The 23,495-nt window shown below is 52.5% G+C and overlaps 8 protein-coding genes across 8 annotated transcripts; 4 read left to right on the top strand and 4 right to left on the bottom strand.

Annotated features, from left to right (window-relative positions):
* Positions 1–829: 829 nt before the first annotated feature.
* On the bottom strand, positions 830–1,677 carry PG994_010425 (uncharacterized protein; the record flags this gene model as incomplete). Its single annotated transcript, XM_066861834.1, has 3 exons — positions 1,623–1,677; positions 1,222–1,350; positions 830–1,156 (listed from the first exon to the last, which is right to left on the bottom strand). The coding sequence occupies exons 1-3, from the start codon at positions 1,641–1,643 to the stop codon at positions 830–832; spliced, it is 477 nt and encodes a 158-aa protein (XP_066710944.1). The 5' UTR covers positions 1,644–1,677.
* A 1,018-nt stretch (positions 1,678–2,695) lies between these two features.
* On the top strand, positions 2,696–4,382 carry PG994_010424 (putative FUM1-fumarate hydratase; the record flags this gene model as incomplete). Its single annotated transcript, XM_066861833.1, has 3 exons — positions 2,696–3,025; positions 3,080–4,137; positions 4,193–4,382. Coding segments are annotated over 3 exons (1,578 nt in total), but the record flags the coding sequence as incomplete, so codon positions are not given.
* A 521-nt stretch (positions 4,383–4,903) lies between these two features.
* Positions 4,904–5,797, top strand: PG994_010423 (uncharacterized protein; the record flags this gene model as incomplete). The annotated part of the gene is made up of 1 exon (XM_066861832.1): positions 4,904–5,797. The coding sequence occupies one exon, from the start codon at positions 4,904–4,906 to the stop codon at positions 5,795–5,797; it is 894 nt and encodes a 297-aa protein (XP_066710942.1).
* A 402-nt stretch (positions 5,798–6,199) lies between these two features.
* On the top strand, positions 6,200–7,563 carry PG994_010422 (uncharacterized protein; the record flags this gene model as incomplete). The annotated part of the gene is made up of 2 exons (XM_066861831.1): positions 6,200–6,271; positions 6,451–7,563. 2 exons carry the CDS (start codon positions 6,200–6,202, stop codon positions 7,561–7,563), a joined length of 1,185 nt encoding a protein of 394 aa, XP_066710941.1.
* Positions 7,564–7,944: 381 nt separating this feature from the next.
* Positions 7,945–8,847, bottom strand: PG994_010421 (uncharacterized protein; the record flags this gene model as incomplete). Its single annotated transcript, XM_066861830.1, has 1 exon — positions 7,945–8,847. One exon carries the CDS (start codon positions 8,845–8,847, stop codon positions 7,945–7,947), a length of 903 nt encoding a protein of 300 aa, XP_066710940.1.
* Positions 8,848–10,041: 1,194 nt separating this feature from the next.
* On the bottom strand, positions 10,042–10,836 carry PG994_010420 (uncharacterized protein; the record flags this gene model as incomplete). The annotated part of the gene is made up of 3 exons (XM_066861829.1): positions 10,042–10,314; positions 10,374–10,606; positions 10,668–10,836. The coding sequence occupies 3 exons, from the start codon at positions 10,834–10,836 to the stop codon at positions 10,042–10,044; spliced, it is 675 nt and encodes a 224-aa protein (XP_066710939.1).
* An 8,006-nt stretch (positions 10,837–18,842) lies between these two features.
* PG994_010419 (MADS box) lies at positions 18,843–19,762 on the top strand (the record flags this gene model as incomplete). Its single annotated transcript, XM_066861828.1, has 3 exons — positions 18,843–19,088; positions 19,285–19,419; positions 19,484–19,762. The coding sequence occupies 3 exons, from the start codon at positions 18,843–18,845 to the stop codon at positions 19,760–19,762; spliced, it is 660 nt and encodes a 219-aa protein (XP_066710938.1).
* A 2,533-nt stretch (positions 19,763–22,295) lies between these two features.
* On the bottom strand, positions 22,296–22,968 carry PG994_010418 (uncharacterized protein; the record flags this gene model as incomplete). The annotated part of the gene is made up of 2 exons (XM_066861827.1): positions 22,296–22,404; positions 22,466–22,968. The coding sequence occupies 2 exons, from the start codon at positions 22,966–22,968 to the stop codon at positions 22,296–22,298; spliced, it is 612 nt and encodes a 203-aa protein (XP_066710937.1).
* Between the last annotated feature and the right edge of the window lie 527 nt (positions 22,969–23,495).

The following is a 23,495-nucleotide window of genomic DNA, read 5'->3' as shown; positions in this document are numbered from 1 at the left end:
GAAAGATTTGGGTTGACAGGATCGTATGGACGGACAGCTCGAGAAGTATGGGTCAATGAGAGGGTACAGGCCCCCTTCACGAATGTCGCTCTGTATTGGCAGAAGAGGATCGAAAAGGATTGGCGGCGTCGGGGGAGTCTTGGCCAGAAGTGGCAAGGAGCAGCAGCAGTAGGGATTAAAGTAGTAGTTGCACAGAGTAGTAGTTTGAATAAAGATGTCGACTCTTACACACTACCGGCTTGACTTTGATGATCGTTAAGTGGAAGGATTAATGCGACGATGTGAAAAGCAGAATGCGGCATGTCCGTTATCGACACCCAGAACCAATATAATACGTATGAACGGGTAGTATACAGGATATACCGAGAAGCCTCATTAATCTCCTGCGAACATATTATACACGGTGTCGTCAAGAATTACTTGCTGCACTCAAATCAGGAAGATGTTGTATATATTGGATATGGGCCAAAGCAAGTATATTAGGTCTAATGCAATCATTCATTACTAGAACCCAGGACGCCTGCAAGTCCCAAGAAAGTTTTAAGAAAAGAGCCCCCCATGGCAAATCCCGTTTCACGTCCCCGAATCGACTCTATCAACATGGTCAGAGAAGTACGGCCATGACGTCTCTCCCACCACGGCCTTGGCTCCCCAACAACGAGTGCAATGCCCAACTGTCGCGGGACTCGGTGCCATCTATAATAGTGCCGAGTTGGAGAGAAGACAGCTTTCCCTGATGGCATGTCTGTCTGCCGACGCCACGCTCTGAAGGCGGCGCCGAGGCGGAAGACCCAACAGGTGGACAAGACATTTGACCCTTTTGCGGCTTTTAGATGTCGTCGATTTCAATCTCCTTGCCGCCGGCGTTGGCGCCCTCGTCATCGCTCGAGTCGGCGTTGTCGTCGCCGAACTCGAAGTTGCACTCGCCATCCTCGTTGGGGCCGTAGGTGTCGGTCTCGTTGATCTTGGCAGACTCGGGCAGCTCGCCGTAGGACTTGAGCGAACGGGCCTCATCGGCGTTGTACTTTAGGATAACGTCACCCTTGTCGTCTTGGTAATCACGCAACGACAGGAGAATGATGTCGCCGTTGTTGATCCAGACCTTCTTTCGCAGCTTGCCTCTAATATGGGCAAGGCGCTTGGTACCATCGAAGCACTGGATAAAGGGTCAGCCAAATTGTTCCGAGGTTAAGTAACGGTGGCTACACGGGGTCGGCTTACGTAGGCCTCGAGGCGACCGTTTCCGAGCATCTTCACGACCTGGGCGTATTCCTGGCCATCTTCCTTGAAGGTGAGTTCACGCTTCTCGTCGTCGTTCTCGTTCTTTCCACGACGTCGGTTCTTTCCTCCCTGTTTGATTACTCCAGTCAGTATGTTGTCATCGAAATACCTCGTGGTTTGGGTTCACTGCCTCAGCAGCACCATCCGTAGGGCCATGAGAGAGGGTAGTAGACAGGAGTGCGCCGGTATGGTGCATCATGGCTACACCGAATCACAACAAGCGCCAACCAGGACGGCAACTGAAATGGAAGTGGGCTGAAGAGGGATGGGAGGGGTACGTGGCGGGAAAAAAGGACCCCGCCAGATCAACGAAAGTTGGATGGGGAAAAATATCTACTAACCTTTCCCTTGTTCTTAGGCATATTTGCGACTGTTTGACTTTGTCAGAGGGTATGGACAGGTAAGAAAGGTTGTCAGAAAAGAAACAGAAAAAAAAAGTTGCAGAGTATGTAGTCTCCCAGGACCGTTGGTGGGTGTGTGTGTGTGTGTGTGTGTGCGTCAATGTTTCCTGGGCTGGGTTTATTTCCCTCTGTGTGTGGAGTGGGAGTCAGAAAAGGTGGGATGTTGTGGTGACGAGTGGCATTTTATGCGTGCCATTGGAACAGGAGCAGGGCGGGCACCATCCTTTGCCGTCTTAGGTACTGGACAAAGCCAGAATAAGCCACCTGTAACTTCGCCTTACTTGCCTGCCTGAGGTAAACTATGGCTTACATACTTGCATCAAATTGATGTATTGGACCAATCATCAGCCAACCAGACAACGCCTGTGTGAATCCATTAATGCGCAGGCCAACAGGCGGCGAGGCATAAGTGTGTTCGTTCAACTGTTATGCAACTGAGCTAGAATAATCCCACAGCAGAAGAGCTGGAGCAGCGCTAGAGTACGGAGTACAGCAAGTGGTGCTTACCTTATCGTTATCCATCGGGTGTAGGGTCGGAAACAAGGATGACATAGAGCTCCGAGACGGGTGAATCAGGAAGCTTGTCGCAATGGTTCTGCGACTTCCAAATCTGGTAGAGCGGCGTTTTCCTTTTTTTTACTACTACTCCCTCCTTTCACGACGGCTTCAAATATACTTTTATTCATACCTATCAATTAGAAAGGGAGAGCCTATACGAAGATTAGAAACTCTTTTGAGGCCCCGCATCACTTGGTAGAGTTGATCAATTGACTATACTGCTGGCAAGCTCTATCCCGCTTAACCAGCTCTGTACCGTACCTGTACAAAGACCCCAAAGACCCTTTTCGACAAAACATTGGAGGAAACTGCCCCAAATCGACCGACCGACCGACGTCACGTCACCCGCATCATGCTTCGATCAGTAAGAGCTACAGCTGCGGCTGCCGGCCCAGCCAGAAGCCTCCTCGGGTCCAAGGCCGCGCCGCGGTTGGCAATCGCTTGCACATGCAAGACCTCCGCATCCTCTAAATCGTCCTTCTCTACTGCTATCCCCTCCAAATCCTCTTCTGGCAGCGTCTCTATCCCCCTCATACCCCCTACGATTCCAGCGCAACCTGCACGCAACCGCAATCAGCATGTCGGCCAACACGAGAACCGAGACCGATGCCTTTGGCGAGGTTCAGGTCCCCGCCGACAAGTACTGGGGAGCGCAGACCGAACGATCGCTCGAGAACTTCAAGATCAACCAGCCCCAGGACCGCATGCCCCCGCCTATTGTCAAGGCCTTCGGTATCTTGAAGGGCGCGGCCGCTACTGTCAACATGCGCTATGGACTCGGTATGGTTTAGTTCCCCGTCTGATGTCCCTACATGATATGATCTACACCTCAGCACTAGCGGCGCAAACTTACCAGTATATGCTCCAATCCAGACGAGAAGATCGGAAAGGCCATTCAGCAAGCCGCTGCTGAGGTTGCCGACCTGAAGCTGCTCGACCACTTCCCTCTGGTCGTCTGGCAGACCGGTTCCGGCACCCAGTCCAACATGAACGCCAACGAAGTCATTTCCAACCGCGCCATCGAAATCCTCGGCGGAACCATGGGCACCAAGAAGCCGGTCCACCCTAACGACCACGTCAACCGCTCCGCCTCTTCCAACGACACCTTCCCCACTGTCATGCACATTGCCGCCGTCCTTGAGCTCGAGGGTTCGCTCCTGCCGGCCATCAAGTCCCTCCGGGACGCACTGCAGAAGAAGGTGGACGACTTCGAGGCCAAGAACATCATCAAGATTGGACGAACGCACTTGCAGGATGCCACGCCCCTGACCCTGGCGCAGGAGTTCTCGGGCTACGTTGCACAACTGGACTTCGGCATCAAGCGGGTCGAGAGCTCTCTGCCTGATCTGAGACTGCTTGCCCAAGGAGGTACCGCTGTGGGCACCGGTATCAACACGTTCCAAGGTTTCGCCGAGGCTATCGCCGAGGAAGTTACCAAGATGACCGGTACCGAGTTCAAGACTGCTCCCAACAAGTTCGAGGCTCTTGCTGCACACGACGCCATTGTCCAAGCATCCGGTTGCCTGAACACGCTTGCTGGTTCTCTTACCAAGATCGCTCAGGATGTCCGATACCTTGGCAGTGGTCCCCGTTGTGGTCTTGGCGAGCTGATTCTCCCCGAGAACGAGCCCGGCTCCTCGATTATGCCTGGCAAGGTCAACCCCACGCAGTGCGAGGCCTTGACCATGGTTTGCGCCCAGGTCATGGGCAACCACGTGGCTACTACGATTGGTGGCATGAACGGCCAGTTCGAGCTTAATGTTTACAAGCCCCTTGTTATTCGCAACCTGCTCCATAGCAGCCGTATCCTGGCTGATGGCATGGCCTCGTTCGAGAAGAACCTGGTGTTCGGTCTTCAAGCCAACGAGGAGAAGATCGGAACCATCATGAAGGAGTCGTAAGTTGTGCCATGTCCATGCATACGATTACACCACTAACGAGCGCGATAACAGACTCATGCTTGTTACCTGCCTGAACCCCAAAATTGGGTACGACATGGCTAGTAAGGTTGCCAAGAATGCGCACAAGAAGGGTCTGACCCTCAAGGAAAGCGCCATGGAATTGAAGGCCTTGAGCGAGGAAGAGTTCGACCAGCTCGTGAAGCCTGAGTTGATGGTCGGCCCCTCGGCTTACAAGGGATAAGCCACTAAGATAGAAAATTACCCGGAGTACAAAATGATAAGGCTCTGTTTCGACAACATAGACAGCCTTGGTTATTGCGATGAGCTCGTTTGTAGTTCCGACTATTGCAGGCCTGTGTATACCCGATGTGGCAATGTGTAAATAGATGTTGGGCCTAGGAGAGGGAAGAGAGAAAAAAAAAAGCCACCATGCAAATATCTTTCTATACAATAGCCGTTCAAAGTGTTTCTATTAGCTTTGGGTGTATATGAGTGAGTGAGTAGGTGAGTATAACTCAGTATGGGTGGGAGATCTTTAGAGGTCAGCTATGACGGAAACATCCAATGCGCTGGGCGTTTCTGCACTAGGCCGGGTATCAATTTTTGAACTGGTAAACCCACTATTACTCAGGCACAGAGAAACCTTGTTCACCACCCGTTTTCCGCCTTCAAGACCAATACTTTCCATTTTTCTGTTTTCTTTCTGCAACCCAAAGTCATGCGCCTTTGCCACGTCACAATTCGGGAGGAACGGTCGAGGTCATGACGGGGATGCGGCTTTCAAGATGGGCCCGTCTTGCGCGCGCTCCGAGGCTCGACCATGCTAATGCCTCGATTCGTGGCATCGGCAGCAACAGCAGCAGCAACAGCCAGAAAATATTGACGTCCGCCACATTTTCGCGCGGGGCGGCTTCCAACCGCAATTTTCAAGCCGGCAGCCTGCCCGAGCTGCCCGAGCCCACCCTGTTCGGCAACGGCGAGCTGAGCGAGCGGTTCGATTCGAGCGCTGAAATCGCCGCCTTCTTCCGCAGCCAGCGGGTGGCGCCCGCCCACAACATGTGGAGCATCAAGATCCCCAAGGCCAGGATCGCCGGTATCACCATGCAGGTGTGCTCGCGCCACTGCGTCGACTTCAACCACATGAAGTACCTCGACAACGTGGAGCACCCGATGCGCAAGACCATCATCGACATGTATACCGGCTGGGCGGACCGGCCGCTCTGGTACAGCGGCGTCGGCCACGGGGCGAAGCCCATCGTGAACAGCAAGGCCAAGCGATGGATCCAGCGCGGGATCCGCGAGGCCCTCCGGGAGCGCGGCTACGATCGGGATGGGCAGGTGGAGCGGAGAGATGGCAGCAGGGCCGGTGGCAAGGCGCCGCCGCCCTTGTACGGAACGCTGAAAGTGCAGTCCCATGTGCCGGTCGTACTATGCCGGCACACGTTCCCCCAGGTCTTGGAGGCGATGAGGCAGGCGCTCGACGCTGCTGAACCGCACCTAATCGGCGATGGCAACAAGAGCTGGGCCACCCGTCGACCAGGCCAGAAACAAGGTTTAAGGCATGGCAATGGGAACTCCAGTGGGAAATCTTCCAAGTCTCCCAAGGACTTCAAGAAGCCCCCGCCCCGGAGGAGGGGCGTGGCTGCGTTGATTTGATGGCGGTCACAGTACTGATGAAAGTAAATGCAACTGTTGTGTATATGTATATTTTGAAGATACCCCCGATAAACTCTATGAACGCTGCTCCAATATATGCTGGTTCTCAGTCACTAGTCTTGAGAGTACCCGACTTTAGGTAACATTGCGTTGGCTGTACAGATTTGGGTGAGATCAGTCCGACCGGGGTCCAAGCTTGCAGCTTGGTTAGTGGTCAATCGCCGCTGCACTTTAATTAATTGGGATAGTCCGTCGCCTCGAAACAGGAACAGGGCACAAGCACAGGAACACGACAGCAGTTTGGACAGCCGCCCAATTCTTCTCTATCTCTAGAAAACACTGCTGGACAATCTCGCATTCGACCTTTCCAGTCGCCAAACGTGCACACCTGATCAAGACAAAATGCTGGTTTCACTTACCGTCGGCAAAGTCGACGCTGGCGTCACTGTGCTGCTCACCCCCAATAAACGATTAGTACGTGTCCCAACCTCCGAGTCCCAGAGGGTCATGCACTGCCCATGATGGCCCAAGTCCGAATCAATTGTGGTCGCAACCTGTCGCGAACACTTTATGAAGACGGCTATGCCTCTGCATCCTTTTCATTGGATGCGACACTCTTGCCTGGGCTCCTTGGACTGACTAGAAGCAACCAGATCGAGTTCCCTTCCATCCTCTTGCCTCCCAACATCGCCTCGGGCTCCATTGTCGACATCACCGTCGCCCGCAACCACGCATCCGAATCGGAAGCCGACAAGAAGTTCGCCGCGCTCCAGGACCAGATCTACAGCGCGTTCGGCGCGGGCGAGCCGTCGGTGCCCGTGCTGCGATGCCGTAACGCCACGCAGACATCGGTCGTGCTCGAGTGGGACCCCATCGAGCTGGCGACGGCCGATCTGATCTCGCTGTCGCTCTACCGCAACGGGCAGAAGGCTGGCAACATCCCGCGGCCCCTGCACATGCACAGCACCAAGATCTCGGGCCTCGCCGTCGACACCGAGTACAGCTTCCACCTGGTCCTGCGCACGAGCGCCGGCACCTTCAGCTCCAAGCAGGTCACCGTCAGCACCCACAAGATGACGGACCTCAGCGGCATCACCATCACCACGGGCGTCCTGCCCGCGCCCACGCGCGACGCCCTGGCCACGGCCGTCGAGCGCATCGGCGCCAAGATTGTCGACGGCGTCCGCATCGACACGACCCACTTCGTCACCACCGAGGGCCGCGGCATGGCCTGGGAGAAGGCCGTCGAGATGAACATCCCCGTCGTCCGCCCCGAGTGGGTCGAGGCGTGCGAGAAGCAGGGCCGCATCCTCGGCGTCACCAAGTTCTACCTCGACGCGCTGCGGCCGGGCCCGCCCAGCGAGGAGGTCAGCCCCTCCGACTCGACGGCGCCACAGTCGGGGGCCCCGCCTGCTGCTGCGCAGCATAAGGAGCTGCCGCCGAACCCCCCACCCAAGGAGGACGATGAGAGCGAGACGGCCGCTGCAGCAGAACCGAAGAGCAAAAAGGAGGAGGAAAGCAGCAGTGATGAGAATAACGATGACGATGACGACAGTGACAGCGACGACGAGAAGACCGAGGACAAGGCAAAAGCGAACGTCGCAGAACAGAAGATGCGACAGGAGGACAAGGATGGCCAAAAACTTGCCTTGCGACCAGTCCAGGGGTCCGGACCTTGGGCGGGAAGTGAGGATGGACCGGACGACAAACAATCTGTGCCGCCGACACCTGGCGATGGTGCCAGTTTCCAAGATGTGGCCTTGTAAAGAGTCGGACATGGAATATATAGTGGCCCCAAATCATTGGAGTTCAGGTATGGCTACGTAACTGATCAGGCGCGGACGGAACCACGGCCATTCAATGGAGACTACTGTTAATCTATGAATATATCTCTTCGCCTTCACTCTGTCCCCCCAGCTGTTTCGAATAGCTAGCTTTATATGAACGCTGCCTTCGACTAGTCGCCTCTTGACGCGTGAGTTCATGGACAGGTCTTGAAAGTCTAATAAACCAACCCCTTATTAACACCTGAGTGCCTTTTATCATCACTTACTCTGTCCTATACAATCAAGCAGATACAAATCTTAAGGCTAATGCCCCCTATTATCCTTCTTCCTGATATCTTCTTTTTTTTTCTTTTTTTTTTCTCACGGCAAGACCTCCTCCCCCTTCCAGTCCCAACACCGGCCCCGGTGCGTGTCGAGCTGGGCCTGGGCCACGACGACGTCGACGAGCCGCTCGACGGCGTAGTCGACGTCGAAGAGCTGCTCCCGCGGCACGTGCGTCCAGAATTCGCGCGTGAAGTCGGTCCGGACCGTGCCCGGGTGGTACGCCAGCGCCATGGCCCTGTCCTGGGACCGCTGCCGCGCGAGGTGTAGGTCGAACGTCTTGGTCAGCTGGTTCACCCCGGCCTTGCTCGCGCGGTAGCTGTACCAGCCGCCCAGCGTGTTGTCGGCGATGCTCGAGAGGCGGGCCGAGAGGGTCGTCCAGGTCGCGTGGGGCGGGAGGGTGAGTAGGAGGTTCTGGTGGTGATGATGGGGTGATGATGAGGGTGATGAGGGGAGGAGGAGCTCGGTCCCCTTCCGCGGCAGGAACCGGTCCGCGAACCATTTCATCAGCATCAGCGGCCCCAGCGTGTTCACCTGGAACGTCTCGAGCGCCGCGGCGTACTCGACCTGCCGCGGGCTCCGCTCCGGGTACAGCACGCCCGGCAGCGCGAAGCCGAGGTGCATGTGCCACCGGCCCCGTTCCGGCGGGAAGAGCGCGGCGGCCTGGTCCGACGCCTGCTCGATGCTCGACTCGGACGTGACGTCGAGGGGGAGCACGGTCAGACGGTCATGGTCATGCTGCTGTGTAGCCGACGAGGAAAAGGAGGATGATGAGGATGGAGGAAGTGACAGGTCTGCTAACAGCGCTTTCTTGGTCTCCGAGGGCGACGTGGAGCGCGAGGTGGCCACGATGGGGAGCGTGGTCGCCCGGAGGAGGTGGCGCGTGAGGGCGGCCCCTATGCCGCGGTTCGCCGGGCTCACGAATATCCAGGGCTTTGACATGTTTTGCTAACAGGATGGACCGACCAGTCAACTGGGCGTCTTCCTCTTGGCGTGATTGATTATGTGGTAGTCAAACTGTTCCTGGACCAGAGAGACCATGTAGCTATGGATAACCACAAGGATAACCCCAACTGATGATGCCGCTCCCTCCCTGTGACGTCCTAGCGTGGCCAGACGGCAAGTAGTTGCTGGCACCTGGTAGGTGGACAGGGTATATAGATGCAAGTGGTAGCAGACGATGTTGTAAGATGATTGGCCAAGCGCAGCTTAGCTGCCGTCGACTAAACCCCCCTGCAAGTATTATTATGCACGTGTCCTGTGTGCAAAGCGAAAGGCACATACTATACACTATAGGTTATTTGGTATATGCGAGGTCAGAATATGATACTATATTTGCATGTTGTACTCAATCCTTGGCGAATGGAATTGATCGACGGACTATTCTTATCCTCCTTAGTGAGACGAAAGATCAGCAACTCTAATGATGAATCATCGACTGTCCGTCCGTCCGTCCGCGCACCCCAACCAAACGATAGAATAGACCAAGTACAACGGACCACGTGCAATTATCCAGACAAACAGGGCTTGCTAGAATCTCATGATAGGTTACAGTTGAATTCATGCCTAGCTCAATTTCCTACTTGATTTTGTGGGAAACGGCTTTATCTAAGCTAAGGCACCGCCGTGATAATTGGGCGTCACTTTCGGCTAAGATTCGAGGTTGTTTGAGTATATCTTTTGGCTGTTTCTATATATTTCGTACCTCCCCGAGACCTTCGTCATACACCGCTATACACGAGGAAGAAATGGAAACTGTGGGAAGTAAGAAAGGGGACCCAACGTGTCCCCAATTAAGCTGGTGTCCTCCATAAGCCTTCTGAGAACGCCGTGCATCAGGAAACTGCAGCCTGCGCCCCTTGGTATATACAAGGTCAAACAACAAGTGGGCGCATGGCTTTGCTTCGCGAACAATTCTAGGGTATGCTATATGGGCTTGCTGGCAAATGCACCCCCCTTAAAAAGAAAGAGGAGAATGTCGAATCCTCGTATTTTCAAGTCGTTCCAATGACACCGTTTTTGTACAGATAGGAGAATTATGCAAGTCAATGGCAAACGGTATGGTATTGAGGTAAAAGGATCAGATCGCATCGGCGATTGATGTCGAGAAGATAACGGGTCAAGGTCGTTCGACGCTTAGAACTGCCTGACGCCACTCTTCTCGTCGATGTGTCGGAACCGCTCACGCTCCTTGCGGTCCTTCATCAAGCAGGCTGTTGCCAGAATGAGCAGTACGTCGACACCGACGAAGGCGAACACGGCCGTGAAAATGTTGTCGACGAAAACGTTGGTAAAGCTCGTCAGGGGCGCGGCGCAGCCTTTGATCAGCTTGGCGGCAGCAGGACTCGGGCAGGTGGTATCGGTAACGAAAGCAGGCGAGGTGCTGTTGAAATAACCGCAGCATTGGAACTTGGAGCATAGTCAGTACAGTAGGCCTTAGGTATTGTCAGGGGTCGGAAAACACGCACCTGGGTCTGCAACAGAGACTGGACCTGCGGTGTCTGCGAAGTCCAGATTTCGAAGAACTCCTGCTTCGTTTTCAACGTGGTGATCCACAAGTCCAAGCCGATAATGAGACTGAAGAGGGCGTTCACGGCAATCATGTAGCCGGCAGTCTTCAACAGTCCTCGGGCCGGAGTGGCCAGGGCCGGAAGAGTAAGGGCGAAGTTGACGAAGACCATTACAGCATTTGCGATACCGGCTATATCATTTGTTAGCTGTGAGGGCCTCCTAACGCATTATATCCGCAGATCTGCACCCACCTTGCAGGGGAAACCGCCGGTACAGCAGGTCTCTCGCAGCACCCTCTCCTTCGGTTGGCGGGTCGAAGCAAGTGTTCAACACGGTAACGGAAAAGCCCATCATGATAGCACCGGTAATGGCGAATAGGCCATCGGCGGCCATGAAGGCGCCCATAATTTTGTTGACCATCTTGCCGATATCCTTCAAGGAGCAGCCAATTTGATAGTGGAGTTCTTGGTCCCACGGGACTTGGCTGCTCAGACTCTCCTCCTTGTGACTCCTAGACTCGTGCTAGATTCTGACTGATATTTTTGGATGATGGCGTAGATGCTGACGACCGGCGTCTAGTATTTTAAGTAATGATATGATTCAAGTCGTTTGCGGCGCGGAAGGGAAAGTAAAGGCTGTCGACAGAGCAAGCGAATGAACGGAAGAGTCGAGTTGTCCGTCTATACCAACCAGCAACACGACAAACAAAAAAAGAAATCTACGCCTTCGACCGGGAAGCGGAAGAGTAATGGGAGAGAATCGAAACGAAAAGCAACAAACCAGCACAGCGATTAGGCAAAACAGTAGGATGAAAGAAGTGAAGTACGGCTTAAGCGTAGGTTGGAGAGAAGAATATACAGAGACAATCGCCAGGCCATAACCCCGTCAGAAAATAATGGCTAGGAGTTCCTGGGTGGGAAGCGCTGCGGAAGGACGCCAAGAAAAGGGAAGAATTGGCGACGACAACCAAAATCATGTCGAGACAACACGACGGACCACCATAGTGGGCTTACCACGACCAGAAACGTACAGGAAACGCCGTTGGACTCCACCGGCCTCTGCGAATGCACTGGCGGACCCGGGCGCTCTGCCCAGTGCTCTGCCTCAATGCAACTCCGCTCGCCTGATAATGCAACAGCACTCGCAGACGAATGGCGACGTTGGGATTCCTGACACACGAGGTTTCATGGCCCGTTAGTGTGTCACCAGATCTGAAGCAGTGCCAGAGTGCCGCACCTGCTTCAGCGCTCCGGAGCGGCGGCACGTACCAGGAAGGGGGACGTGTGCCTGGCCGTGGTATTTCTTCAGCCAATCATGGCGGGGCCTGTCTCGAATCTCATCCATGCTCCACGAAGAAATCGAATCATGTTGTGTTCGAGCCTCCCCCGATCCCTGGAGCCCACCATGGTGAAATAGCATAGCGACTTACCGCTTTCTCCAACGCCCTGACAGCAGCCGTGAGACCCGAGAGCAGAGCAGCTCAAAGCTTCTCGAACGGTTACCGGCAAGCAACCAGAACACTCACCATCCATCCCATTCGAACAAAAAATGAGTCTTCTGCTGGGATGAACAAGACGTGGTTACATGTACAGAATGAAATATTCATCAATGTCTGTCGTAGATGCGCATGTTCTACATTGACGCCACACTGCTGCTCTTACTTCGAATATACATAGTTGGTACTGGCTGTAGTCGGTGCTGTTGCACGGATGGATGGGGCGGTTTGAGACTAGCGGGAATAAGAGGCATTGGGCATTGAGTATTTGAAGATCATCGTGCCGCATCGCCAGGGTCGGAAAGATCTAACCATCCAAGTGACAAGATTTACATAGTGGCGTCATGTGCTTTAAACTCATCAGGAGGTGCCATCATCCCATACCTTTTAAACATAAAACATTGAGGCTTTCCTTATCCTGCTCAGCTCTGTGCCTCGTCGTATGTCACTGAGTCGATGCGCGCATTCCGTCCCTTCTGTCCCGTGAGGTGATGGGAGAACTTCGTCCGGCGGTCTCCCTGACGCCGATGAGCCCGATGTTCAGGTCAATGACCATCGGCATGGCGTGATGTCACCGATGAATACACAGTGTCGAGATCGGCCACTATCGAGGATGGCTCAATACATGCGGTATGACCTCTGTCAAACTACAAGCTCGACCGCATACAGAGCCACCATCCCGGAACTACAGTATATGAAATGAGTCGAGGTCCAAAGGAAAGGTCGTTACATGGAAATCCGATACACCAAAGATCGAGCCGGCAGGTATGTGGCCATCCTGTTGGAATCGAGCAGAGAAGATCAGGATCGTGAGCGCCGGTGCCGGGTCTACTTTCATCAACTGGATTGCCAGCATTACAGCCGAGCAGCACCCAGCTACCTCAAATTCTTTGATGCGAGGCATCCTCCCCCATGGGCGCCAGGTCATTCGCACATCCAGTCGGTTGTTCCCAAAGATATGTGCTCTGGCCTGTCTTGCGCTGAACGGAAGCCGCGGTTTCATTTCGCTGCATACCTAGCTGCTGAGCAGACCTTTGGCAGAAGATCATGGTGTACAACATTTGAGACAGCCAGTAAATGGCATACTGGGTTGCCCGACTAGAACAAACCAAGGAACCTAAATAACTCTTGTGTACCGATTTTAGAAGTTTCATCCAATACTTGAATCCAAATCCCAGCCATCTTTGTTTCTTCCTCTATTTCTGTAACCATATTTGAGTTGGCAGCGACATGTTTCGAGATACCAATATGCTGCGCACTCAATTACTCATCACCAATACCTACTTACTGTAAGTACCGTATCAAGACGGGAACCAGGATATGCCTAGTCCTGGGTACAAGATGTCATTCATATTAGTGTGAGATCCCTAATGTATCGGATTCCTGCTCAAGAGAATATCTATGTATGTAGCTCGTTGTTGAAGGTTTCGGGATTCTGTACATATGCCTTGGGGACACCATCCCTTGTTTGGCGTGACTGTGCTACCTAAATTCTTCCACACCCTCCTTGTTCGCTTGCGGAAAGCCGGTAACCCCGGCACCATTCCTATCGAGTTCAGGAAACAGGGCAACGCTGCGATTAAAAGCCGTCGTTCAGATCCCCCCTTAGAGCCAAATAGGCATGGCGAGCAAATAAGGTGTTTACTGAGGGAAAAGCGTTGCGGCTCTTGTCCCTAGCAGAATCGATGAGGGATGAGGCGCCGCAATGGGTTAGGATCTTGCCTTACAGGATGCTTAATCTTGACAACTGCACGTCCAATATATATTCTGTCCCGGCTATTGCTAGCTACTGGCCAGCCCTGTGCATGTGTCTATCAGAGATCGATCACTTGGTTCTTGGGGACCAATACTATGGATACATGTATACATAGGCTTGCTCATCCATCCAATAAGTATTACAAATCGGCCGGTCTGTGATTAACAGTGTGTAATACCAAACTGAGGTCATGGCATGTTATATAATTTTTATATAACGTCATTGCTGTAAACGCCCGATCATCGATCGCAATCAACAAGCTCCGGAGAGCTTTGTCCATGAAGATTCCCACCCATTCACAACCCGTAACCCAAGAGCCAACCTTACCTGACCCTGCAGGTGGCCTTGGGTCTCTCTTTCTTCTCCCTCTTCCTCTTCTTAGCGATGGGCCTCTAGCTCATTGGTCATTGCAACTAGCGCTATCAGGCTGCTCCCCGCTTCATTTCCCCTGTCAACGGCTTTCATGAGTCCCTAATTTTGACATCCCTGTCATACTTGAAATGATAGCCATGGCGGCTTGGCGTCGGCGGAAAGACTTTCTTCTTCGCCAACCAGTACACAAATGGATGTACGTACATATCCCCTAGAGATGTGTATTGAATTCTGTATTGAGTCACTGGCAGACTGGCCATCCTCGCGTACATACCTGTCGGGTCAAGGCAATCCATTTGCAATAGTATTCGAGGGCAGTAAGAGAAAAACAGAAGACATGTTCTAGTTTTCTTAGACACGCCATTTCGCGCAATTGCGAGCCACGCCTTCGCCATCACGTTGGTGGTTGTCGATATCTGCATCAGCGTAATGACCCACGGTGCGATGAAAAATGACCTGGACGGCGAGACGGATACTGCCCAAATGCTTCCGATCCTTGCCCATGTCCCCGGTCTCTCTAGTTCCTTAGTTGCAGAGCCCGTCGACATTGTGGGCCTATCTAGCTCCAGCACGGCCTATCAGGCAACATGGTCATGATGGTGTCTACCAACAACTGCTCGCTAACGATGAATGCCTCTTACATGGGGGTCAATCTCGTTGGCGAAAAAGGTCTTTGAGATGACAAACCCCACACCCTGTCCCCTCCAGTCTACATGTACATATGCTGCCTGCCTACCGTGATTCTGCCCGTGACCATGATTGCACAATTCGCCCTGCAGAAGTCGATGAGTGCCGGGGGTGTGTCGTACGCGAAAGAGATCCCTGCCGGGTCTTCAATGGCAACAACGGAGCAACGACGGCCCATGGCCGTAGCTATCAACAACGTGAATGTCATGCCAGGGATTCGGTCAATCTAGCTTGGAAAGGCCGAAATCCTCCTGGCCGAGGAAGGGAGACAGAATACTACTACCTGATTGATCTACAGGCCGTCTCGTAGGCGCACATGTACTGGTGGTATGCAGCATGTACGAATACCTAGGTAGCAGCGATTGATTGCGTCTTATGGAGCCCTGTAAGCACTATCAATCAAAATCCTACACTGCGCCTGTCAGCTGGTAGCTGGGACCGACGCACTAAACTTACTTGCTGGGAAAGGTTCTTCGTTGCACTGAGCGGTTCCCGATCCCCACGCAACCACGAACAAAGACAGGCGTTCGCCCCACTCAACTTTGTATCGTCAGTCCATGGCATGGCTGTCACTTTGCTAGCACCCCAGCCCAGGATAGGATGGGAACTAGGTTGGTTACATGTATGTAGGAATCACAGAGCCGGGACCTTTCCAAAGCACGACCGATATCTCCTCTTGCCGGACGCGAGAAGCAGATATGGTGCTGGCTAACATAGGAATCAGCTGTCAAGGTCTGCCTTTTTCTATTTCGGTATGCCGCCCCAAAGGTTCCTTACTCAAGTCCTTGACTGGCTGCAGGTAATCGGGAAGCGAGCTAAGCGGCCGAGCGGGCACGACGCAACAGTGACACTCGTCTTCTCAAGGCCAGACCGCGTGCAGTTGCTGCCGCTTCAACTGTCATGACCAGGGCCATAGCCTGCAGCAGCTTTTGCGCAATTAGCGCCGGTGCTGCACGAAGTTCAAGGAACTTTAGATAAGTACCTACCTAAGCTAACGATATGCTCCTCCATCCAGGCATGCCTTAGCTCCAGGATTGATATGGACATGGGCAAGAGGATGAGCTCCCGCGGCTCATGGCATCTACGGTACGGACTTGGCTTTGCACTATTCCTAACTCATCTTACTTTGCAGATTACACGCCAGGGTTCAATCGTGGAGCAAGGGAACATTGAGTGACTGGTCTGGACGCGGCAGGCTGCAAAGCTACCAGAGTACGGAGGAAGAGCCGCCCGCAGACTCGTATGCTTTTTAGATCACCTAGCACTGAGGTAAGCATTGTCTGTCAAATGCAGCCACACCACGCTCTGGCTATGTAAGAAGGTATTACATTGCTTAGTCGAGTCATCTTTGACACTGCCGGCGGTGTCAAGCTCCGAGTACGTAGCTGAGGGCAGACTCTTTTTTTATTCAATTCTAGTATCTTCGCTCTTCTCTAACATATGTGCTTGCACACAGACCGATGGATAAGTACATCCATGATCAACGTGTCTGTCCGTCATGTGTTACCTACCCCTTCGAGTCTACTGTACTGCCTAGAGTCTCGCGGGTCGTCCTTTCGCGGTGTCTTCCCGAAGGGATGTCCTTCCCTTTGGGGAATAGTCTGACTCGTAGGGCCCAAGGATTGATTGATGGGATTGACTAATACAGTATATAGAGGCTTGGGTGCTGGAATGGAGCTGGTAGTGGTAGCTCGCACTCCTCCATGGTGAAATGCCCATGTTAGCAAATCGATACAATGGCATTATTAACTCTGGCATATTAATGTATCTGACGTACCTGCTCACATAATTGTGACCAACGGGATTTCGAAACGGCTTATCTTCCAACCTTTCTCGCATGCACCTCAAACATATACACACTTGCCATGCGGTAGTGTTCAAACTCAAAAGGGGCGCCCACGTTTCGTGATTGAAGCAATCACAACGGAACTATCAACTTCCATCTATAGACTTATCAGATAGCTAGGGCAGATCAATAGATCAGTCAACGATAGCCACCTACTACTGATAAAATCGAGGTACTTGGATATATGTAGAATGGACAGTATGAATGCTCGTGTTACAGTCGAGTAGCATGCCCGGTCCATCAAATGCACCCGACCCCCATCCACCACCCAATCCCAGCCCCCCTTTTGGCTGCTTTCGGGGGTCCACCCACACTGCACTGTTCATTTAATGGTTCATGGGGTTTGAAGAAACGAACACCTGGATTGAGAGCTGGGGGTCGGTACCCATCCATGGACGAGCAAGCGTGCGAGAGACAATCTCTTGGATGGGGAGAGTCTCCATTCGCTAGCGTCCAGACTGGAGTAGACTCCTCCCTTGGATTAGGTAGAGGACTAGGACAGACCCGAGGATTTTGAATATTCTCCAAAGGCCGCCACGTCCCCGCCTTCTGCCTTTTAAAGTGTCTGGTCATGACCGCAAGAGCCCGTGTGCTACCACCTCGCTATCCTCTTTTCAATCATCCCGCATTCACCTTTCCTGAATTGATACTGACATCGAATTCCGTTTGGTTTCTTGTGTGTAAAGGAACCGAGAAGGGAAACAACACCAGAAATAATAAAGCTTACTGTAAGTGCATACTGTCGTTAATCTGTCTATCGCTTGCCTCTCTCTATCTATCTGTTTATACCTCTACCTGTTTGTCGGTCTGTCTGAGTATGTTCATATTCATTGCCTCTTATTGACAGTGTATACACCTTATCCTATGTATGTATGCTCTTGATAAATTGCTGATGATGTGTCTGGGTTTTCTCTTTTCTTATGCTTTCCTATTCCCTTCCACTGCCATGCCATTCATTGGTCACAACTGCGCAGCTCGGATCGAAGTCGTTTGCTGGCCGTTGTTGATTCTCTCTCTCTGATATCCAGTCGCCATTGTCAACCATTCGGTTGGCTGCATGGACCGGACGGATTGATTGATTGATTCTTGGACAAACGAGCCAACGGACCGAGTCCTCTGATACATGTATTTATTGATATGTGTATACCTACGACAATGTATCATTACACTGCCCACTCATTGTTCCCCGGGTCCTGTTTGGCGTTTTCTCTCTTTTTGGTTTAGGAAGGACGTGTAACTGTGGCCATCCGCTCCAGCCCGCCCTACTTTAAACTTGACCTGTAGTTGCCTGGTTTGCTGACAACCTGACGCGTAGGAGCGAAGCACAGAACACTGAAGGCACCCCGAAAAAGATACCCGTACCCCATCCATCCACCAGACCACCCGCGGGCGACCCAAGCTTAACCCAAGCAAGCTGGAAACACTGCCATTCAATACCCCATTAGGAATTCTGCCACGGCTTATTCTAACACCTTTATCAACGCCATCCGCCTGTCAAACAAAGCAAGTAGTCAAAAAAAGAATTCCTAGTTGATTCTGACACTTGACTGGCTTCCTTCCATTCAAACCAAGGTAGGTCCCACCTTTTTTCCCAAGTCAATAGGGCATCCAATCAGTCGGGCCCCCCAATCGGTCTTTTGACAATCAGTCAATCAATCAATCAATAGGCAGCATCGGTTGGAAGGTCGCAGCAGGCAATGTATTGATTGATTGGAAGGTACAGACACACCCACTCACCCAGGCACGATTCATACGCCAAACCAATCCTGCTTGCACCCGCACTCACGCTACTACTCGCCCCTACCCACTTAAGGGCCCCCAGCACCTGCACCAGCCAGTGAGTGCCACTGAAAGCACGCACCTACTTTACTTACACCGGGGACCCAACTCGCAACCCCTCGACATCCACCGACCCAAGGAACAGAAAAAGGCGCAAGCACCATTTCTGGACCTGACCTTTCCTCTCTGGTCACTCTTACTCTGCTTCCCTCCAGTCCCAAGAAGGAAAAAAACCCAGACAGAAAAGAAGCACAGGCTGCAATTGCCTGCCACCCACACCCCATTCCCGCTCAAAACGCTGCCACCGCCTGCCTACTACAACAAGCTACCAACAAAAACAGCTTGATCCAACTACCAACTACAGAAAGAGGCTCTCTCCGCTCGAGGCCAGATTCAGTATAGGTCGTCGGCACCACACTCAAAGCAGCATCTCCACCAACCTTTTTTTTTTTGCCTTTTTCGTGATACCCTCGTAGTATTGCCAGTCAACCATGGCCGACATCACCGACCAACACGACCAAACGTCGCCCAACGATCTCGACGACGGCCATGCCGTCAGCAACGGTAGCGCCGAGCCTCGCGGTGTCAAGCGCGCTCGCCCTAGTGTAGCCGACGACGATGATGACGACGATGAGAAGGGTGGACGCGAGCGTCGCAAGATTGAGATTAAGTTCATCACCGACAAGTCGCGTCGCCACATTACCTTCTCGAAGCGGAAGGCGGGCATTATGAAGAAGGTACGTTCCAACACTCTATTGCCCACCTAGTTGAGCAATTCCGTCCATCAATGCGTATAGCACCTCACTGCGCGTGGATTTGACGCGACTGCTAGCTGCTCGCTATCTGACCCAGCGCGTTTCTTCCTCTATCGTTTTCACGCGATTGCTTTGCACAGATTTTTTTAATGAACACGTCTAACATTGGTGTCTACAGGCTTACGAGCTCTCTGTCCTCACAGGCACGCAGGTGCTTCTTCTGGTCGTTTCAGAAACCGGTCTCGTCTACACGTTTACAACACCCAAGTTGCAACCGCTCGTCACCAAGGCTGAGGGCAAGAACTTGATTCAGGTACGATAATACATCTACAATGTCCGCCCAGCCATCGCATAACTACTTGCTAACTTCTCTACAGGCATGCTTGAATGCGCCTGAACCCAACCCTGGCAATGGAGACGTCGACGACAACCAACAAGTGGAATCGCCTGAGGAGCCTCCGAATCAACACTTGCCACCTCAATCGAGCCGACCAGGAATGCCGCCGAGCCACATGCCCCCTGGCTACGGCATGCCTAACGTGCCTATCGATCCCCAGCAGGCTTTGGCTTACTCGAGTTACGTCCAGCAGCGCGGCGCGCAGTACGCCATGCCTCCGCAATCCGGCATGCCACAGCATAGCTCACATCAATCGTAACGACAATACTGTGACAAACTCGATTTGTTCTCACCTGCGCCAACCTGATACCCAGAATATAATTGCATTCACACGAGCCTCTCATTTCCTACCGAATTTTGATAAACCTTGCGTCATAATATTCGAGGCTACGGTGCGGCGTTGTTCGGTCGCCTTGATTCTACTGCTCTTTTATTCTTCCTTTTTTTGTTCTTTTTGATCCTCGATCGCGACGATTACAGTCCATGTTCTCTTCTCCTATGAACACGGACAACCGTCGACTCTGTCTCGGAGAATACGGACGATTACGCCTCACATGCATGATCCGATGTTTCAGCAAGTTAATCTCAACACTTCTATTCCAAGATCATGTTTGTACATGGTCTCATGGACGTTGGAGTTGTGCTATCATCTCGTCATGAGATATATAACCGTCTGTGCTTATTATCCCAAGAGCACATGGTTGAATTTTTTATTGTTTTCCAATGTTCCATCTATCTGGTTCCGGTCCGTCAGGAGAGGGGGCGCTGAACTGGTCGGTGACTTGAATATGGCGCACATCGACTCAGCTTATTCTATGCATTGCCCAGGGGAGGAGTCTAGGGGTTCTGCGTAGGGATTACGACGGACGAAATCATGAATCATGCGTGGTGTGGCTATGATGGCAGAGGATTGAACCCGCGTGCCGAAAGGTCTATGAGTCGGGCGTCATCGTCGCACCACACATTGCTACACTATACATGCCTCCTGCGAAGGTGCCTTTCCCGGTCACCCGTTCGACGGCGGTTTAAGTTGGCAATGTTTCCCAAATCAAAGATACCTATTGCGTCAATCTTATGGATTCCCATGGAAAAGGCGGAATGTATGATAGTAACTTCCACACCTTAGAGTCGACCACACAATGATATTGGTAATCGTGCTCTATTTTACCATTGGTTTTCGGTTTTCATGTGACCCCACCGGCAGTGTCTTTTCCTGTTTCGTTCTTATTATGATCACAGGCGGTAGTTGAAGGCGCGAGGCGTGGGCCAGCCACGGGTGGGAAACCCCTTTCAAGTCGTACAACTGGGTAAGGAAGGAATGGCATATCTTAGCCGTGTCATAATCGAGACGCCGGCCATCGAGATACACAGTCGTCCTATAGACACCTCACTCAATGCATACAGCAAACAGGGCAGCTGGCTCTCGCCCTCGAGACTGTTTGGCTGCTATCGATGCGCGTGTGAAAATGCTAGAACCCATGGGAATATACCAAGATGCTGCTCAACGTCGGTTGTCTTCCAGTAATAGAGAAAGCGAGCAATAGTAATAGTCGTATGTCGTCGGTTGCGCTATGGTTCGTATGGTGCAACGCTCCCCACTTCCCTCTCCCCCGGCACTCAGGTGCCTTTTCTCATGATACCGTCATCCCCGTCGTCGTTGCCCACCAGGCCGTTGGTCGATGGATATGAAAGCTTGCAGAGGGGGAGCAAATCCAGGAAGGAAGAAGTCAGAATTAGAATGAGGGTGAGGGGTGAGGGAAGACGAAAACGACATTGAAGCTTGCCGGGGTGTTGTGGTTCATAGGGGGGTACCTTACATAGGTATATTGGAGATAAAAAAAGAACGGCAATGGGTGGGGGAGGGGTGATTGATTTAAGCTCTTGTCTTTCTGTGTCTCCCTCCGAATAGGGATAGGTAGATGACGATCTCGTAACCAAGTGCCGAATGCGGCAGATAATAATAATCAATCAATTATTTGTTTCGGGAATAGACCCGAGGTCCACGCTTTCGGCAAGGCGAAGGCAAGGAACATGGGAAGCGCCTATTGATCCGTTAGTACTACTACGTATTTGGGTTTGTATCGTTCCAGCTCCGAAGTACGAAAACAGATTGGCATATTGTGAAGCCCTTCTCTATATGTAATAGCAAGTGTATTAATATCGTCATCTTTCTTTCTATGCATTCTATACCTAGCAGCCTGACCGTTCGTTGTCTGATGATGCAAGGTGCGACTGTGGACGACCAGGTTTCAGCGAGCCTCAACCTCACATTTCCCGGGTCTTGACTGGCTCGTGAAGTGGAGTCTGCGGGAGTGTTAAAAGCCAGCCTAGGCAAGTGGGGGAATGCTTGCGCGAGAATGAGCATGTTTCTGCAACACTACCACATAGCGAGTAGGGGCTATCCGATGTACCAGTACTTCTGAATCACGCATTGACTGAATAATGCCAATGGATGGTGACGAACATCCGAAGTCTGGGCAGACTGGAGGAAGGGGGCCTTCGAGGGTAACTGGATTGACGACGATGGTGATATCGAATGATTAATCCACATGTAACATGACGCTCGCTTTCGCTTAACGCCCACTCCCGTCCCTCAGTAATTAATCATGGGGATCCCTTCTCCCTTTCCTCCCTCAACCGTGTGCCAAACCCACATTCGACAGGTTCAAGGGGGTATTCAAATCCATTGACCTTGTCCATCTTCCTTTTCGTGTCCATTCATCAAAGTCATGTCCACAGCAAAACCCCCGCGTGAGCGAGCAATATATATCCAATGCAGGATCAAGCCGAACCTAGTGCTCTGATGTAACAGTATAGCGGCCAACCAAGAGACTGCCCACGAAAACACCGCCAAGTACTGATAGGAAGTAACCGACGTTCATCGTCATGACTGCCAACATGCTGTAGAACCATGATATTAGCTCAGTGTATCCTTTTGGACTCGGAGGATGATGAAACGTACAGAAGATAACCAACACCAGCAATGACGGTATCAATCACGGCGCGCAGGGGGTCGACGCTCAGCCGCCAGGGGCGCGCGTGGGTCTGGACCTTCTTGACGACCATGACGTCCTCCTCGACGCCGTTCTCCGACAGCGTCATCTTCTTGGCGAGGCTGTCGGCCGAGACGCGCTCGGCCAGGGGCAGCTTGCCCTGGACGGCGACGTAGCGGCGCTTGAACTCGCGGTCGAGCCAGCGGGCCTCCTGGATCGACTTGAGCGCCAGCAGCCCGCGTAGCATCGTGCCCAGCACGATCAGGAAGATGCACGTGGCCGCGTAGCCGCCCACGCTCTGCGGCGTCCACGCCATCGAGTATAGCGGCGTTTTCTGCGACGTCTGGAACACCGACATCATCATCATCATGCCGCCCGACGACGACGAGCCGGACCCCGACATGCCCGGCATGTCCATCCCGGAGGCTCCCCCTGACATATCCATGTCTGCCATGTCGCCGTGAGGTGCCATTGCGTATTTAATATATTTCTTAGTCGGTGCAAAAAGCGAGTGAAGTGGGTATTAGTAATAGTAGTAGTAGTAGTAGTAGTAGTAGTAGTAGTGGTGGTGGTGGTGGTGGTGGTATTAGTCGCGTAGAAGAGGCAGGCACCAGTCCTGTAGGGTATATAGCTTGGGGTTAGGCGTGATGATATTGTTTGTGTAGTTGTTGTTTTGAAGTGATCGAAGAGGTCCGGCCTGGGCCTTGAAAGTTCAGATAAGAGAGAAGTAGCCAGCGATGGTTTATTAGTGAGAGGAGGGGGGCGTGCAGCCGTCAGTTTAATATATTAAGCGTGAGCAAGTTTGCGAGCTTTTTCCTCCCGTGTCTTGTCACACCCGAATTGGAGGCTAGTACGAGTCCGACTCTCTGCTCTGCTCTCTGGGGAAAGAAAGACACGCCCAACCTAGTCGTCCGAAAGCGTGTAGTAGTATCGTTTTGAGAAGGTTATTCAAACACGCACCACGAACACCCGACGACCCTGTTTTCTGGGCAGCGATGG

This window comes from Apiospora phragmitis (genome assembly GCF_038363925.1).
Source record: "Apiospora phragmitis strain CBS 135458 chromosome Unknown utg000010l:1.0-9815664.0:1.0-9183399.0, whole genome shotgun sequence".
Taxonomy (NCBI): domain Eukaryota; kingdom Fungi; phylum Ascomycota; class Sordariomycetes; order Amphisphaeriales; family Apiosporaceae; genus Apiospora; species Apiospora phragmitis.
Note: the sequence above shows the minus strand (reverse complement) of the source record. Positions and strands in the feature narration are given on the sequence as shown.